The sequence below is a fragment of the Gossypium hirsutum genome, chromosome D07 (genome assembly GCF_007990345.1).
Source record: "Gossypium hirsutum isolate 1008001.06 chromosome D07, Gossypium_hirsutum_v2.1, whole genome shotgun sequence".
Classification (NCBI taxonomy): domain Eukaryota; kingdom Viridiplantae; phylum Streptophyta; class Magnoliopsida; order Malvales; family Malvaceae; genus Gossypium; species Gossypium hirsutum.
In genome coordinates, this window is record NC_053443.1 from 54,693,769 (window position 1) to 54,711,337 (window position 17,569).

A 17,569-nucleotide genomic window follows, 5' to 3' on the forward strand; every position below is an offset into this window, starting at 1 on the left:
ATGCAAGCTAATACTAGAGATGATGATGAGCTAATGCTAGAGATGATGATTACTTAGTTGATTGAAAATATTATGATTAATTTTTAATTATATAATGTATAGGATAAAAAATTAAATAAAATACTTTTTAAAAGTTTATATGTAAGAATTAAATAAAACATTGATTAAAATAATAAAGTTAAATATTGAAAATCATTGTGTCAAGTTTTATTAATAAGTAAGATTTATAAAGAAGAGAATAAGGTTGATTTGGTGGGGATTCACTGACGGAGAGCCACTCAATGGTAAGTCTAGTAAGGTGCTTTTAGAAAGTAGAGGAGAATTATGACGAAGAAAGGGGATATTTTGTCTTGACCTCTCTCAGGTGTTATGGTTAGTTTATATAGTGGAGGATCACAAAGATTACATGTAAATGAGATCACATTTTGCTTCCTACAATGACGATGATTTGATGTCTTAAAATTTAACTCCTTAGAGCAAGTAGATGTTAATGAGTTTGAATCCTCACATGCATCTCATGCACATTTGACGAAAGTTATCTTATGTAAATTCGTCAATCTATTATGATTTAAAGTTTATCTACTGCGAAATGTTACAAACGCAAGGAAAGACATGTGAAGGAAGTATAACAAGTTTAAATTTTATTATGTATAAAAATATAAAAATATAAAAAAAAACAAAAACATACTTTATAAAATAATATTTTTGATAGTTTCTTAATTAAGTTCTACTTAATTTTTGAGAAAAACTCAACCGTTATTTAAAGATTAGTATAAATATATAGCCAAAATAAAAATGTACAACAATGCATATTGGGTTGAAGGATGAAACCTGAATGCCCAATAAAAATTTCAAGGAAAAAAATATTGTACAGTAGAAAAAAGCCTAATAAATAAATGTCATTTTGTTTATAGTTGGTAAATATAGTTTAAGTGATGTTCTTTAATCGCAGTAAAGTTTAATTCCATCTATCACAGAAAGCTACTCCACCCTACAAAATAAGGCAAATTAGAAATGTAAGAACTTGTATTAGTAATTAAATGGAGCAATTTATTATTTTTGCCAGAGAATGGAGCCGATTTTACATAACTTTTAAAGCTTTTTGATTGATGGGAAATGGCAGGCAAGCTTGGCAGCCTGGCATGGACAGACCACCTTTTTATGGATATTTGGGCAGGGGAACTGGGTAGTGTATCTAGAAAGATTTGGGTTGCTCTCTCCCATTTTTTTTTCTCTTATTTACTGTCTATTTAATGAATAAAATATGGGGAACAGAATTCCTAACAAAATTCCTATTACAAAGTTGATGTGTCACATTTAATGGCACCACAGTATTTCATTTACTAAGAATTAAAATTCATCTTTCACCAAAAAAAAAAAAGAAATCATCAATGCTCTGTCTCCTGTCCTATTAAAAAAAAAAGATTTTGCAAGATTTAAATTGTATACGGTTTTTGGTTGAGTTATATTTATTATGATTGTGAACACAAAAGTCCTGAAACTATAAAATAATGATGTTTCTCCATTAAATCCTAAAATTTTGCATATTTTGTTGGGCATTTAGTTTGCACGTTTTAAATTTTTTTAGATGATATGCTATGCTAAATCATGCAAGTGTATTTTTTTCTGATGTGGGGTTGGGTATCCTTCTCTCCCAATTCACTACTTTCAATTTCAATACAAATTGCATGATTTCATTCTAACTAATGGAATTAACAATAACATCTTTCCTTTCTAGAATTCTACTTAACATGGTGTGTCATTGATCCTTACCTCAAAATGTATTTCATTGGATAAGGTTCAAGCCGTCATTTGTTAACCATGGGGATTGGTGAAGCACTCTCAGAATCTCAGGTCCAAGTTCTCAGTTTTTGGTCACAGTTCCATTCTGCATGCTCCCGGGCACTTGACAGAAGAAAGTGCCACAATTAAGCTGCAAGACTGAGTTCCTCTGTGACCTGCATTTTCTGCAATTGCTGAATATGGCCATGTGGTTGGAGAAAAAATTAATAATGGCATCTATTCCTGGGTCACATGTTACTGGAAAAAAACACCTTCAGTTAAATTCTTCATTATGACAAAACTGAATATCAGATTTAAAAAGGATGCAACCACCTTCAATATCCTACAGTTTTCATAGTCAGTATGCACTACAGTAAGATGGCCAAAGGAACTCCATCCACCTAAAACTTCAATACATTTATAATTTGCTAAAAAGCTTAGCTACCATTGTTTAGCCTTCGAAAACCTGAGAACATCTTTAAAAAGCAAGGACCACATTAAAGGCATATTTGAATTGATTACCGATATCATATCATATGTTTCTTTAGTCCAGGCTTCATTATTCAAGCAAATAGGAATGCACCTTTATCTTTGTCCCGAAATATTTGGAAATATAAAGATCACCAGTCATGGATGTCCAGCATATCTTCATTGCAGTGTTAAAATGGCTTCTATAATGTGAACCGCCCAAGGAACTCACAAATTCATCTCCACAAAGAAAGTTGAATATATGATTCTTTTTCAGGAAATTGAAGATCATTTATCTTCTTAAACCACTTGATTGTAAGATTTCCATTGTACATTAAGAGCAAAGGAAAGATGATTTCCAAAATCAGTAGTATTATTCTCCTCAACCAAAGCATTGCTCATGAAGCCAAGGTGATTTTCGGGGGATGGGAGAAAGCCACTAGACTCGCTGCCTTGACTTGCAACTTCAAAATGATTGCAATCAGCAATCAGATTAAAGCAATTTGAGGAATGTGATAAGGTCAAAGGAAGATGTTGCAAATCTGCAATTATTTCTTCATCTGTTTCTAAAATAGATCTTCCAAACTCATGTTTCTCATAGCTGGTACTAGTGGGAGACACTAATGTATAAAAGTATTGGGGATAATTTCCTAGTACAGGTGATGAACACAACCCAAGAGTACCAAATGATTCGCGCCAGTTATTTAGACTTTGCTGATGATTCCATGAACTTTGTACTGCAGGAATTAGGGTCCAATTTGTATCTGGACAAGTAGCTGATAAGCTCCTTTCATTTACGTCAGGGTGCCACTGAAGCAATGCCAAATGTGGTTCTCTTCCAGGAGATCCATTTGGATCATGCGAATCATCTAGCTTTTCTAAAGAATTAAATGGAATATCTAGACTTTGCTGATGATCCCATGAACATTGTAATGCAGGAACTATAGTCCAATTTGTATTCTGGTAAGTAGCAGATGAGCTTCGTTTATTCATGTTTACAGAATCCCATTCAAGCTGCGGAAAACATGGATCTCCTCCAGGCAACGACCCAGTTGGATCACGCAAATAATCAGGCTCTTTAAAAGAACTAAATGGTAGAGAAGATTGAGGTCTTACAAATGGAAAGCCAAAAGTGGGGTCACCTTCAACGCGGGAGATTAGATTTTTCTCTCTTACTTCATAGCTAGGTGACTCTAAATACTTTTGAAGGGTGCTGTGGTTGTTATAGGGTGGAGAGTGGATATTAGAGAGCGTAGTCTCCCTCGATCTGTCTGACCAGTAAGATGATGTACCATTTAAGGAATCCCTTTCAAGCAGTGGCAAAAAAGGCTCACTTGCAGGTAAAGATCCATTTGGGTCATGCAAATCATCTGGCTCGTTGGAAGAAATACATGGTAGAAAAAATCCATGTCTCACGAATGGAAAGCCAAAAGTGGAGTCATTGTCAATGCAGGAAGTCAGATTTTTCTCTCTTAGTTTGCAGGTAGGTAATTCTAAATTCTTTTGAAGAGCGCTGTGATAGTTATAGGTTGTAGAGTCGATATCAGAGATCGCGGTTTCCCTTGATATGTCTGACCAATAAGATGGTGTAGCATTTTCCAAGTATGATGGTGTATCTTGAATTTCCATGATCTTCCTTTCTGGCAACCTGTAAATTTTCTTGGGAGGAATATCAGACTTGGGACAAGCAAATAACTCAGCTTTGGTATTGCTTTCCAACGGTGCAGACTCTGCGCTTCTGTAACCCTGAAAGAGTCAAAATTTCCTTTTAGTAATCAAGTTAAGAGAAGATATCATATCTACAGTAAGTTACAAAAACATACATTCTTCTCATTGCTCCAAGGAAAAAGGCGACTAAGGAGCACTGAAATGACATCACACCTGAGAAAACATCTAGTCAGTGCATGATATGAACTGAGAAAATGAAATTAACTTTTGATCATGACAAGTCTAACCCTTTGGAACCGAGTTCCTCTATCTCAGGAAATGAGTTATGAGCCCACTGCAGCAGTTTCTCTCTCTTTCTAGAAAATAATTCTGCTTCATCAGCATGGGACCCTGAAAGTTGAAATTATCTAATTTTATTTCATGAAATGACTTAAATATTCTCAGATTTAGCCAATGACTACTATTCTTTCAGATAGCAGATGATGATTTCATCCCTTTTTTTCTATATACAGCTTGGTCTGCGGCATTTCCCTATATCCATTTTCCCCTCTTTACCTCCTTTACTTTCGAAACAGAGAATAAAAATATTGACAATAGGATATCTACCTCCTGGTTTCTTGTTGTCACTATGATGCTGTAACCAATCTTCTGTGCTAAATATAGGCTCAACGGCTGAAAAGGCATTCTTTAATTTGACCTCTGCTAACAAAAACAAGAACAGTGGTTACTTGCAAGAAAAAACTTCATAACTTTGGCTTCTTTGGGGACTGGACATGAGAAATTTAACTAAAGAGTTTCAACTGGGGATAGACCATGGACAAAAAAGGTTGGCAACTTTACAGTTGTACCAGGAACAAAACTTTTATGCCATAGATTAATATTTACATTAATAAACTGAAAAAACAAAGACATAGGTACAAATGACAAGTCGAAATGATACCTATTGAAGCACAACTACATAGCAGTGGTTAAAAGATAAAGATAGCAATCAGTGAAGCAAGAGACTGATAGAAACAAGAACCAAACAATTTGCTTTACAGGTGCACACCCGAATTATTCACTGCTCTGTCGACTGGTGAGGGGAATGAATCAAAGTTAATTAGTGTCACATTGTTAACGGGCAACGGTGATCTTGAGTCCTTAGAGTTAACTTTTTCAACGAACAACCGTGATCCCAACTCGTTAGAGCTAGCCTTTCCGGCAGGAGACGGACAATTTATAGTAATTTTGGTCCCCTCTGAGGACTTAGAGATGTTCCTAACTGTTCTGGTCCGCTCTGCCCAATAAAGAAGAAAATATCATAATTGCATTGTTAAGAAAGAAACTAGGAATTAAATGTACTGAACAAAATGAAGGCGGTATCAATCAATTTCTGTTAAAGTGAGGACAATATCTGATTTAAACCAACCTACTGCTCTATAAAATTCGCCGGAATTCCATTTGTGTGGTTGGTTTTTGATCCTCTGCATTGAATGTGAATCAAATCTTTGGCCCGCATCTTTCTTCAGTTTCTTGAAAAAGGCAAACTCAGAAGTTTTAGGGCCATCAGCTGCATATGAAGAGAATTAATCAGGTAGAAGTAAAAAAGGAAACGAGCAGCTAATCTAAATAAATTCCATAAAATTATTCAAAACAAACAACTGAAAGAGAATTAAACAGGGCGTGCCCGGATTTAAAAAGATAGAGCCAGCGAAGTTCAAATTAAACTCAATTACGTTTAATAAATGAATAACTGGAAAGGAAAAGAAGGGAGCAAGAGAAAACCTCGATTTGATCGCGAATCGGGTAGGGTTACGGGGCTCCTAACTTTGGGGGGAGCTGCAGTAGATGAAATTGGAATTGGAGATGGATCTTCGGGGTCAATATCCTGATATCTTCTCTTCATTTTGATCCAAATTCTCCCATTTGTTATTGGATTTCTTGGATGAGGTAAAATAAAAAAACCCTAGCTTTTTTTTGAATGAGGATTTAGATCGGGGAACTGAAATTAGTGAGGAACTATAACCGTTGTTTGAGAGGAAAAAAACTGAAAAAGAAACTGAAAGTTTTGGCGCCTAAATGGCGCGTGAGATGGGGCGCACTATAATACACCAAGTCCAAGATCCTATTCCTAGGCTCGCTCTTCTTTTTTCTTTTTTTTTTTTTTTTACTTCACGTTATATATATATATTTACTTTTTTGGGGAATGAAAACTTTCCATTGTTTACCTAATAGTTTAAATATTTTAAATAAGTTTAATTAATTTTATAATTTTTTTAATAATTTATTAGATTTTTATATTTTTTTAATATTTATAATTTTAATAATTTAAAATTTTATAAAAAATATTAGGTTAAACTAAAATTTATCAGGTGTCAATATTTGATTGATTTGTCAATTTATTTTAAAAGTCAACGTAGTCAATGATAAGCATCGTTAACAAAGAGGTTTAATTTATTATTTTAGTTATGATGGAGACTTAATTGGGTGCAAATTTAATCCAACGGTTTAATTGATTTTTATTTTTAATTACATTTTTAAGGGTTTTTTTGACATGTAAGAAAAAAAAACACTTTTGAATTTAAAAGCTATATGTTTAACCTTGTTTATACTTTAAAAAGTACTATTTCAAAAAGGGTGAGTATTTGGTACGCTGGTAATGTTTTTATTTCACAATCAACCTTAAAAAATTGATATGTGTTTCTTTTTTTAATATCTATTTTTAAATATTTTACTATATTTTTACGAGACACTTGTTAATCCCTAACATTATTTGTAGAGTCTAAAAACTTCATCGAGAGTTTATCAAATATTTTTCCTTTAAAAAATGATAAACACAACCTAAATTTGGGAGAATAAAAGAGTTTTTTGGGTTTATCTCTTTTAGAGGTGTTTATGAGCCAAGTCGGATTAGTATGAGCCTACCTTATCCATTGTATTAATATCATTTATGATTGCTAAACCCAACTTGATTTGAAATATAGATTTTAAATTTTATCTAAGTCAACCTATATTCGTAAATGATTAAACCAAACTAAATTAGAAATATATATATTAAAATATAATTATTTTTGTTTAATATATATTTTACCACCATTATATATATAATATTTTATTAAATCAAAACAACATTAAAGTATTTATTTTTATTTTTCATGTCATATAAATCACATAATATATATTATAAACTAAATTGATTCGGACTTTGAATATTAAAACTTAAATTACACCCTTGTTTTATATTAATTTAATTTCTTTTACATAAATTATTTTTTATATAATATTTTTATTTAAACCTTTAAATTTAATTTTTTTACTTTTATTTTTTCTAATATCCCTTTTTATGGTGTAAAATATATTATATAACATGACAATCCTAAAATATCAGTCACCTTACTTTCAGTTATGCATCCACATAATTCAAAATTAAATCCACACACCAATGGCTATTAATTTCAATATTTAACTTTTGAAATTCGAGAAATAAAAAATAAAAAGTATAATAATTTATTTAACTCTTCAACTTAAAAAAAAGTTATTTTAGTTTTTTATTTAATTTTTCATATTTTTAGCTTTTAAATTTGTACTTTTTGCCAAACCACCTCAAAATAGAAAGAAAAATTAGTATTGTTTCACTTTGCTTGCATGACATACACGTGGATTGTCACGTGTATGCCACGTCAGTTAAGTTAACAAAGTTTGTTATTTCATCTAGTAAATTAAAAAAAAAAAAAGAGTGCCAAAAAATCCAAAAACTAAATATAAATTAAAAAATTAGAAAAAAAGACTAAATATTCAAATATATCATTACGAACAATGAAGATTTGCATAATTTTATCAAATGTTTATTTGTTTATCTTTTTTTTTGTTCATCAAATATTTATCAGGTTGTGAGGATGACTTCTAAAGACAATGTACAAGCAAAAGAGATATGGTGCATAGGTGGCAGCTCCCTAGTGGAGGAAACGATTTAGTCCACTTTCTCAAGATGAGATAATCCTGGGAAAATCCAAATTTCCCTTCTACAATTTTTCTGCCACACTATCCCTTTGTTACAGACACAGAAAAGATCAGAGCGTGGAGACATGGCTAGCTGCTGCAACATGGCATCGGCTGCTTCAGGTTTCTTGCTAACACCCAATGTTTCTGCAGGGACTTCTAAGACCAACAACAACAACATGGTGTTTTTCCCATCCAAGACCAACAACACTTCAAGGCTTGTTGTGAGGGCAGCTGATGAGGCTTCACCACCACCACCCTCTCCAACCCCAGCAACCACCACTGCACCACCTGAAGGGGGTGAAGCCCCTAAGCCTAAGCCACCACCAATAGGACCAAAAAGAGGCACCAAGGTTAGCTCCCTTACATGTAGAATATATCTGCAGAGATGATGTAGGGAAAATAAGTAAACATAAATCACTCTCTGTCAAGCTTTGATCATTAAACAGGGAATCAAAATTGTTACTATGAACAACAAGTTTGATGAAATGATGTTCGATATGATAGGTGAAGATTCTTAGGAGGGAGTCCTACTGGTACAACAGCTATGGATCAGTTGTTACAGTTGACCAGGTCACTCTTTCTCTCTTTCTTCTTCCAGCTCTATGTGCATGCATGCATGTATGAAGGAACTATGGATCTAATTTTGTGTCCATTTGGTGCAGGATCCCAAGACTCGGTACCCAGTTGTGGTTCGATTCAACAAAGTTAATTACGCCAATGTATCTACCAACAACTACGCATTGGATGAGATTGAAGAAGTTAAATGAGTCACTGTTTCATTTTGTAATAATTTTGGGTTTCAATGATCCTATGGCTAATATATATATCGTCTTCCCCCCTCTATCTGGCTTTGAGCTTGTTTCTACCAAAAACAACGTGTACAATACTATCATCTTTCTCTTTATTTCTCTCATTTATTAATGCCTTACTTTCCTATGTTATGTTTCAACACATCAGTGACAAAATTGGTGATCATCTGATAAAACCCTGAAAGGTTCTTTTGGTGTTATACTGTTTTTTGTTGCAGTTCAAAACAGTGTCTGGATCCAATTGTGCTACAAGTGTAAAAGAATAGAGCACCTTCCAGACTCATTTTGAGTGTACCTTTGATGCTAAACAATGTTTGAAAAATATAATTCCTGTTCGGGTCGACGTTTTATGCATAAAATTGATTAAAGCCCCCTGTCAGACTCGTTTTTATCATCTTAACAGCTGAGCTTCCTCCAAAGGGCATAACTGTTTTTCGAGGCCAATTAAGATTTCGAGACAAAAGACCTTCTACTTCCATATACATGAATCATTTAGCAAAAAGGTTCATTCACGACATAACATGATGTTACCATGGCTACCAACAAGCTACTGCATGCAGTATTAGTTCCTCTTGGTTTCTCATTCTGATTGCTTCCGAAAGGATGATAACTGAATCGAGGTATCATAGACGACAAGATTAAAAAGAATATGTATTTGTAGATAAATAATGTTGTTTTGGGATACAGATAGGGAAGAACACTGTAAGATCTACAATAGAACATGAGCAGCAACATAAGATGAGACCATATATATGTGTATGTATTCAGCTTGAAGCAAATTCCTTTTTTGTCATTTTGTTGTTGGACATAGGAAAAATGTAACATTCAGAAATACATAACCTCTTGTTTCCTTCTGTTTTGCATAGTTTTACAAGAAGAAAACCGGTCCTGGTGATGATAGGCGTTGTTACAACAAAACTCAGTAATTAAAGGAGGCAAAAATGATAACATTCAGATTATACTGCACAATATTTCATTGTTTTAGGAACAAGAATCCATAATATCCCCTTCTTATATTCCCTTACCCTGGCATTGTTTCACCATCTCATTCCTTGTAGATGAAAACTTCATTTCTAAACAAGAAAATAAACCTGAATACTCTTTACAGCATTTGATTATAATATGAAACATATATATATGTAAAATAAAGAATAAATTAGTACATACTGCAACTTAATGTGAAAACCTATAAACATATAGAAAGGTAAACTAACCTTCCTTCAAAGAACTCTTCCATCCATTCCATCAAGAAGACCTGACCATAGTCCCTTTACCGGTGGCAACTGAGCAACAAGAGCATTCCAAGGAGGGAAACCAACACCACTTCCACGCACACGACCATCCAAGCGCAGAGATAAATAACTATATAATGAACACCACATAAGTAAATTTCACTAACATGGGGATTTCTATTGACGATTTTCTAAGCACTTGTTCTGCAGTTATCAGTTCAAGTTTATAGTTTGCTCGTTTCCAAGATTGTCTAGAGGTGCAAGTGAAATGATTGATAAACACCTAAAAGTAAGGTCATAAGTGAAAAAGTATTCATTTGTAAGGTCTAAGAAGGCATGTCTCGCTATATTCCAGGATCTACGAATGAGAAGAAGATAGTAAGGTGGAGGAACCCTTACACAGGAGATTCAGGGGATATGCCAGCCAGTTTCTTTTGTTCATCCAACCACCTGTATTTAAAGTTCAAACAAAGATATATCAGATAAGACAGAGAGCACATGAAAACTGCCAAATAAAATGATCATTGCTTTGCTCGGAATCTTACTCAGTCCACTCAGAAACATAAACCGGGGCCAGTTGCCAAAGCCTCTTTCTTTTCTCAGTGATCTCTTTCATGTCTTCACTCTCATCGAAGTCGAGACTAGGTGAGTTTCCATCTGTAGCGAAAGGAACCACCAGCACTCCTCTTTCGAGAAGGCTCTCCGTGAATGGTTCACTAAGTTTAAATGACTCTAGGATAAACGATGCAGGGCCAGAACATATTACAAGACGAGCAATTCCTCTCAAACTGCTAACCGAAATTATCTTATTTTGATTCACTCGGAGCTTAAGATTGGAAAGGCTTTCTTCTCTCGAGAGTCTGGCTAGTTGCGCATTCTTAGCAGTGTTCTCCCTGAAATACAGAAACGCAAAGATAGATACTGCTCCAATGTCTATGCCAAGACCTGTTAAAATATCGGGAACTTCGGATGATCTTGCAGGATTGGTTAGAGAAGAAATTAACTGCGTGGTGGCTATTAATCCTCCCAAGGAACCACTCGCAATGAATGTGAGGTAAAAGAACATACGCACAGACCGAAAGGGAGATAGAACTTCACTCCTTATCTTGGCTGCAGAACTGAGAACACATACAATTATTAACAAGCCTCACTTATGAAACAAAATCAAAAGTATTCAATAACAATAAATCAAGTCAGAAATTTTGCCACTGAAACTCCATCATGGTGCATCTAAATCCATTGGACTCACCAACTCATTTTAGGAAGAAATGTGTAAAACCAAGCTATCATCAGGTCTTATCAGACATCAATGCAAATGCTAAATCAATCTCATCTTAATAATCATCAACATGTGACAAAAGACTCGTGTTCAAGACTTCAATTTACACTAGTCTCGAGTTAGATCCTTAGACAACCCCTATACCTACCCTTTAATAGAAAATAATCCTCAACATTCCCTTGTTCCATATCCTCCTCTCCCTCCCTAACACACCCCATTTTCAGTAACACCTTAAGCTCCAAAAGTCTAATATTCTCAGCTTGAAGAACAAAAGCTTGCATCAAAATTCTCTCAATGGATTTCGAAAAAGAATCTCCAAAACCCATAAATATGAGTACAAAATCAGATGAAATTAAAAAGAAATACAATTAATGAGAGAGAACTGAGAAGAAGACTACCTAACTTGTGAGGAGGAAGAAGGCTTATTAGCAGCTGAACAAACGATGGAAGAGGAGACTGAGACTGATGATGGCTTTGCATGAAATCTTGTACTTATATTAGACGGTGCATTCTTTCTATAAACGGGGTTTTGGAAGCAAAATCTGAAACTACTGTACTTTTGTCTAAGGTTTGAGGGGCCAATAATGTAACAAAATTGAGCCATGGAAGCCATGGCCACACAGCAACCTGGAACTTGGGGGGAGTTCTGTTGGTTTGGTTCGTTACATTCATTTCTTACAGTTAAACACTGGCGTTCCTTGGAGAGATGTGATCAATAAACTGCCACGCTTACCAGTTATTGTCTCTGAGTTGCCCAATTTTCTTTTTGGGCCTTGTTTTTTAGACCCTAACCAAAATATTTTGGACCCTTTATTTCGACCAGGACCAGAACCAGGATGGACCTATTTAGAATATTAACAGTGCTAAATTCCGAGTTATAGCCCATTTTCAATGAAGCTTCACCGAAGTTGCAGCATTGACAAGTCTTTGTTACGTAGGGGAATGTCATATCTTAGAAAAGTCTTTGGTCATCTAAGAAATTTTCAAGCCAAAAACTTGGACCAAAAGTCTATACATATGCGAACATTGCCATGGCAGGGAAGCAAAAACATACAAGAACAAAAAATCAATTGAAAATGGGAGAAGTGAAGGTTTTAGGGTCTTGGTCGAGTCCATATGGATTGAGGGTACAATGGGCTCTGGGACTGAAGAGTGTGGAGTACGAATACATAGATGAAGATTTATTAAACAAGAGTCAGATGCTATTGAAGTATAATCCAGTTCATAAGAAGATCCCAGTTCTTGTTCATAATGGGAAACCAATTGCAGAATCGGCTGTTATTCTCGAATACATCGAGGAGACATGGCCCCAGCCGCATCCTTTGCTTCCTAAGGATCCTTATGAAAGGGCCATGGTACGGTTCTGGATCAACTTCCTCGACAACAAGGATAAGGTAAATTAATTTAACTGCATAAATCAACTGAATTAAAATCCGGGTTTATGTTATTATTCATGCTTGTACAGTTGATAATGTGAATTTCAAATGAAAAATTGCAGGTAGCTCCATTCATAACATTCTTCATTGGGGTTGGGGAGGAACACAAGAAGGCAGTAAATGAAGCAAAGGAGTTGCTAAAGTTGTATGAAGAACAAGTGCTTGGGGAGAAGAAATATTTTGGTGGTGAAGAAATAGGGATGTTAGATTTGGCCATGGGGTGGATGGCCTATTTTGGAGTCATTGAAGAAATAGTTCATGTCAAAATATTGGACGCAGAGACCTTCCCTCGATTGCATGCATGGATTCAGAATTTCAGGGCCCATCCCGTGATAAAAAACAACCTTCCGGATCATGATCGATTGCTGCAAAATTACACAGAGAAAAGACAAAGGTTTCTTGCATATTCACCACACGCAGAAAATGCTTAAATTCCTAGTATTATATTCTATTTGTATGGCTATATATAAGCCACTTTTTTTTTTTTTTGCTTTCTTTTGCTTGTTCAAGCTAATAAACTCTTTTTATGCAATTTTAGTTATTATTGTGACAAAGTTAAGCTTGGGATGATTGATATTAAGGCTATAAATGAATTCGGCTTGAACAATCAAATTTTTATTCATGTTCATTTGGTTAGTTTATTTGTGATCCGTTCATGTTTAATAAGAATTCCTTTTTTGTATGAAATTATTAGTTAATATTTTTTTTTGAGAAACCAAAGTATTTTTCATGTCCATTTTATGATTCATAGAGATTAATTTTTTTCAAAGTTCAATTGACCCTTCCAACAATGTCACATTCAAGGTTCGAACTTGTGTAAACATATAATTGAACATATCACGAACAGTTTTCATAAATAACAAAGAAACAAACAATCAAACATAAATAAATTTTATTATGAACTATATATCGAACGCTCAATTCATTTATTCACATTTGCTTTAAGAAATGTTTCTTCAAGTGTGCTTGCAGGAACTGGGGATTTCAATAAGGATGTGTGAGAAATTTCATTTGATACTATTTCCATGCCTAATTTTGGTGGACAATGTGTAACATGGAGGCATTTGAGGCAAATATAGACGACGACAACAATGGAAAACAAGCCCACTAGGACCAAGTTTTCCATGGTAACATCCAAACAGAACATTTAAAATCCATTCTACAAGAAATACAGGCACATAAAATCACGGCATCCTCGACCTTTAAACCTTCCCCGGTTTCTATCCTACAAGGCAATGATCATGTATTATCTTTCTACGTTCGGAAAATCCTAACCTAAAACATTTTTATCCATCATCAGAAGAGAAGAACTCATCAATTCTTTTCTTAAGAAAGGAGGAAAAAACTAGTTAATGTAATCTTTTAGCACAATGAATTCTAAAAGTAACCATTTACAATTAAAACAGTACCTTAACAATACTACCAAGTACTTGTAAACTGCAGTCTGCAACATTATTTTCGATTCATTTCTTCTTTTCCAGGAACTCATGAATCACTAAATCCTACCGGTTAAGAATTTGGTCATATTATCAAACATGGTTCACATGGGATAACATGCAACGGTTTCATACTTTTAGCATCTAGTTTGAATAAGGAGATTTTAAACAATTAACTTATGGGGTTCTGAAGTAAATAAATACAATAGAATGGAACATATCTGCTTAAAGAGAAGGAAAATGGCGAGCCTTGTAATAGGATCTGAAGTTTGCCACAGGATCATATCGAATGAGCTAGTTTTCCTTACTTTTTGCGGTAGCTTCTGACAGCAAAGGTTCCAGTTCTCCTTTACGATATAGTTTGACAGTATCTGCAGCAGAACATGAAGCATCAATAACTGAAGATCTATTCACTCAAATTCTACAACAAAGTGTCTCTTACTCCAAAGAAACCCAAGTTACTCGAACAGAAAAAGAAATGAAAAAAAAACCTCTAAGATCACTTCAAGAATCATGTTGTACATCCAAATTTAAGAGACAATGATGAGAGAATTTACTTTCGACTAAAACCAAAGACAAAGATTGGAAAACTTGAAAGGTTCTTTTTCCCCACTGGATGGCAGGAATGAAAGAATCACAAAATTCCGAGTACCATAAAATGGAATATGACATTATTAGGAAATGTCTAGAGTTTAACGTCTTATTTTGGAATCTATTTATGTCAATTCATTTTAGCAGTTAGCTATTAAAAGATGCAGTAGGGCCTCATTTTAAAGAATGTATCATTCAAGAGAAGAAAAAGCATGAATACCTGTACAGCCACTGATGTGTTTACCCCCTGTGCAAAGCAGATACAGGATTAGAGCATCAGTTATACTTATATAACCAAAGAAAATTGCTAACTGTTATTTCACAGGTTACTTTAAACAAAGTTCCTAAGGTTGGAGTTCAAAAGTATCACAAAGCAGGCAATGAGCACAATAATTTTTCCTGTCACTGCAACTTCTTTTAGAATCATAACAAAAAAAAGGGCTGTTGTTTCATAAGTGATTCTTTTAACCAGAACTTGAACCGGAAAAAAAAGAAGCCATTAACAGATAAGCCAAGTGCAAAGTCATGATGCTCAAACTGGTTTTCTTATTAAACTATGACCGACTTCTGTTCTGTTGGTAAAGAACAACCTGACAAGACAGCCTTCTACTGCATCCTTTCATAGTTAGTAAACATTAAAGATAATAAATGGACTGGTAAGGGCTTTATACATATAAAAGCAATAAGCCATGCATACTGTTTTACAGTCAAGGGAGTTCTATATCTGTTAGGTAAATGCTAATTCAAGAAACTTACCAATAAAAACATTTGGGACAGTGTGTTGCCCAGTAAGCCGCTCCAGCAACTTCTGCACTTGAGGCCCTTGGGCACCTGAAAAAGATAGAACTCTTTAATAAGCAAGATCAATATTACGATGTAAAGTAATTGACTGCGCGGTCCAATTTGAGATATTAAACTTCATTCACAAATTCTGTTGAATTTGGAGAATGGAAGCATGAATTACAACCCAGAAATAACATTCTTTTGAATAAGATAAATGTTATATAAACTCAATTTCCAGCTTTCCAACCACTTTTTCCAAGAGAAAGTGTCACATGGTGATAAGTGATCAATTTTTACTTACTGTTATGATTTCAAAGAGGTTAAGAATCTGAGACTTTCATAATTTCAATGGGTTTTAGAAGCACAACGAAGAACTACAAGACACTCAATTTTCATTATAACTTCACCGATATGGTGAACTTAGCCTCTGGAAGACCTCAGCGTTCTTCATTATTTGTTTCTTAATTTAAGCAGAAAATAGACCAAACTTTCAAAGTTGATATTTTCTAGATTCACATTATTCATCCTCATTGCATTCAACATCTCAGCCTCAGGTTATCAATCAACTTGGCCGAGGCCAAACAGGTAGAAGCAAGAGGGCACACTCACAAGGACTCTTCAAATGAAACGTCCAGCCATCTTCAATGAATAACATTTATTAAGACAAATGCATTTCTAAACTGTATGGAAATTTCAAATGCAGCAAGAAATCAAAAAGCACTCTTTATCATCATCGATCAATCCAATGAAGTTACAAAAAATTAACAAGGTCAAAGTGAACCAAAATAGTGTCTTTAATGACCCGGGTTCAGACGTCTCCTCACATCACCACAAGTCACCTAGCGTATGCTTAGGTAAAAAAAAAACTGTCTTCTTTGGATACAACCCTCAAAGTTTTATCATCCGACTGCCCTCCCTCGATATGAACCAAAGGAGGTGCACCTTTGGGTAACAAAGGTGGGCCTATAGGTGCCAAAAAGGAAATATGTTTCCTTTAATGTAATTGATGTAAGGGTAGGCGTGGTGACAACCAAAACTCGGTATATGTAGTGATGTGGAGAGAGTCTAAATCAAGGGTCATTATAGTATCTCTACAACATTTGGTAATATTGAGTAACCTAAGGGGAAACACACACACACACACACACTTTATAGCATAAACATAACAAGAGCAAAAATTTTGAAGAAAAGACTAACCCATTTCATCCAATTCAATAACCAAAGGCTCCACACCAAGTTTCTTGAACAATGATTTCACCTCTGAAGAATACCTGCAAACAAGGAAAGCATTAAAAAAACCAACTCAAATCTCCCTAAAAAAAACCCGATTCACACAAGAAATCAACAAATTTATTTAATATTTAAAAAAAAAAAAAAGAACAGATGAAACTTAGGAGAATAATCGAGATTTGAACTCACGAGCACCAAGACTTAGAGTATACAACAACTGGGTTACTAGCCACGGTCTTCTTAACACTCTCCTCAAGCCTTGACCCAAATGAAGAACCCATGCTTCGCACCAACATGGGTTTACATTGCTTCCTGGAGACATTGATGCCCAAACTGAAGCTGGTCGATGTTGAAGCTCTGTTGCTTTGAATACGAAGAAATTCGTTGCAAGGAAGGTGTGAGAAAGAGGCAGGACGGTCTAGAGGAACATTGCTGAGGTTTGGCAGATGAGATGTAATTGCCATGGTATTTTTATTTTTTTTTCCTTTCTGGTTATTTGTTTGTTGAGATTGATCTCGTGTCGTGTGTTTCAGCAGCTATTTTTGGAATTTTACTCTGTCCTTTCGTTATTATTGTTTTCAGGTTGTGTGGGCTGGGCTTTCGGCTTTGCTTGCTCATTCTCCCAAACCAAATATAAACGAGACTTGAGCCTTAAGTAGCCTTCTTTTCCTTTTATATTTTTTAAGGTAATTTTTTATGGGTTAATATTTAGTATATCGAAAATATTTTTTTATTTTATAAGTAATTTTATAAAAATATATTTTTTTAGTATTTATTTGGTATAAAGATTTTTTAGTCCTCAAGTTTACAAAAAAAATTATTTTATCATTTTATTTAATTTTTTATTTTTTTAAACCTTAAATTTGAGTTTTTT

At 34.5% G+C, this 17,569-nt stretch overlaps 5 protein-coding genes across 10 annotated transcripts; 2 read left to right on the forward strand and 3 right to left on the reverse strand.

Annotated features, from left to right (window-relative positions):
- Nucleotides 1-787: 787 nt before the first annotated feature.
- Nucleotides 788-5,978, reverse strand: LOC107925766 (uncharacterized). Of its 2 annotated transcripts, XR_005916399.1 has the most exons (8): nt 5,683-5,978; nt 5,327-5,467; nt 4,967-5,194; nt 4,525-4,617; nt 4,206-4,308; nt 4,074-4,131; nt 1,774-3,996; nt 788-991 (listed from the first exon to the last, which is right to left on the reverse strand). XR_005916399.1 is itself a non-coding variant. In XM_016856489.2 (7 exons), the coding sequence occupies exons 1-7, from the start codon at nt 5,801-5,803 to the stop codon at nt 2,551-2,553; spliced, it is 2,190 nt and encodes a 729-aa protein (XP_016711978.1). In that variant the 5' UTR covers nt 5,804-5,978; the 3' UTR covers nt 788-2,550. The 2 variants fall into 2 exon arrangements, 1 of the variants encoding a protein (XP_016711978.1); XM_016856489.2 differs by having other exon boundaries at nt 788-3,996.
- Nucleotides 5,979-7,725: 1,747 nt separating this feature from the next.
- LOC107925900 (photosystem I reaction center subunit IV A, chloroplastic) lies at nt 7,726-8,803 on the forward strand. Its single transcript, XM_016856641.2, has 3 exons — nt 7,726-8,249; nt 8,404-8,469; nt 8,562-8,803. Exons 1-3 carry the CDS (start codon nt 7,983-7,985, stop codon nt 8,664-8,666), a joined length of 438 nt encoding a protein of 145 aa, XP_016712130.2. The 5' UTR covers nt 7,726-7,982; the 3' UTR covers nt 8,667-8,803.
- LOC107925896 (protein LOW PSII ACCUMULATION 1, chloroplastic) lies at nt 7,986-11,922 on the reverse strand. 4 transcript variants are annotated; one of them, XM_016856635.2, is made up of 5 exons: nt 11,618-11,922; nt 10,486-11,058; nt 10,340-10,390; nt 9,923-10,070; nt 7,986-8,276 (listed from the first exon to the last, which is right to left on the reverse strand). In XM_016856635.2, the coding sequence occupies exons 1-4, from the start codon at nt 11,830-11,832 to the stop codon at nt 9,929-9,931; spliced, it is 981 nt and encodes a 326-aa protein (XP_016712124.1). In that variant the 5' UTR covers nt 11,833-11,922; the 3' UTR covers nt 7,986-8,276; nt 9,923-9,928. The 4 variants fall into 4 exon arrangements, with proteins under 4 accessions (XP_016712124.1, XP_016712125.1, XP_016712122.1 ...); XM_016856636.2 differs by lacking the exon at nt 7,986-8,276 and adding an exon at nt 9,347-9,596; XM_016856633.2 differs by lacking the exon at nt 7,986-8,276 and adding an exon at nt 9,478-9,781.
- A 287-nt stretch (nt 11,923-12,209) lies between these two features.
- Nucleotides 12,210-13,277, forward strand: LOC107925898 (glutathione transferase GST 23). Its single transcript, XM_016856637.2, has 2 exons — nt 12,210-12,613; nt 12,718-13,277. Exons 1-2 carry the CDS (start codon nt 12,251-12,253, stop codon nt 13,084-13,086), a joined length of 732 nt encoding a protein of 243 aa, XP_016712126.1. The 5' UTR covers nt 12,210-12,250; the 3' UTR covers nt 13,087-13,277.
- An 805-nt stretch (nt 13,278-14,082) lies between these two features.
- Nucleotides 14,083-17,242, reverse strand: LOC107925899 (monothiol glutaredoxin-S10). 2 transcript variants are annotated; one of them, XM_016856638.2, is made up of 5 exons: nt 16,885-17,241; nt 16,663-16,736; nt 15,439-15,513; nt 14,903-14,929; nt 14,083-14,462 (listed from the first exon to the last, which is right to left on the reverse strand). In XM_016856638.2, exons 1-5 carry the CDS (start codon nt 17,157-17,159, stop codon nt 14,386-14,388), a joined length of 528 nt encoding a protein of 175 aa, XP_016712127.1. In that variant the 5' UTR covers nt 17,160-17,241; the 3' UTR covers nt 14,083-14,385. The 2 variants fall into 2 exon arrangements, with proteins under 2 accessions (XP_016712127.1, XP_016712129.1); XM_016856640.2 differs by lacking the exon at nt 14,903-14,929 and having other exon boundaries at nt 16,885-17,242.
- Between the last annotated feature and the right edge of the window lie 327 nt (nt 17,243-17,569).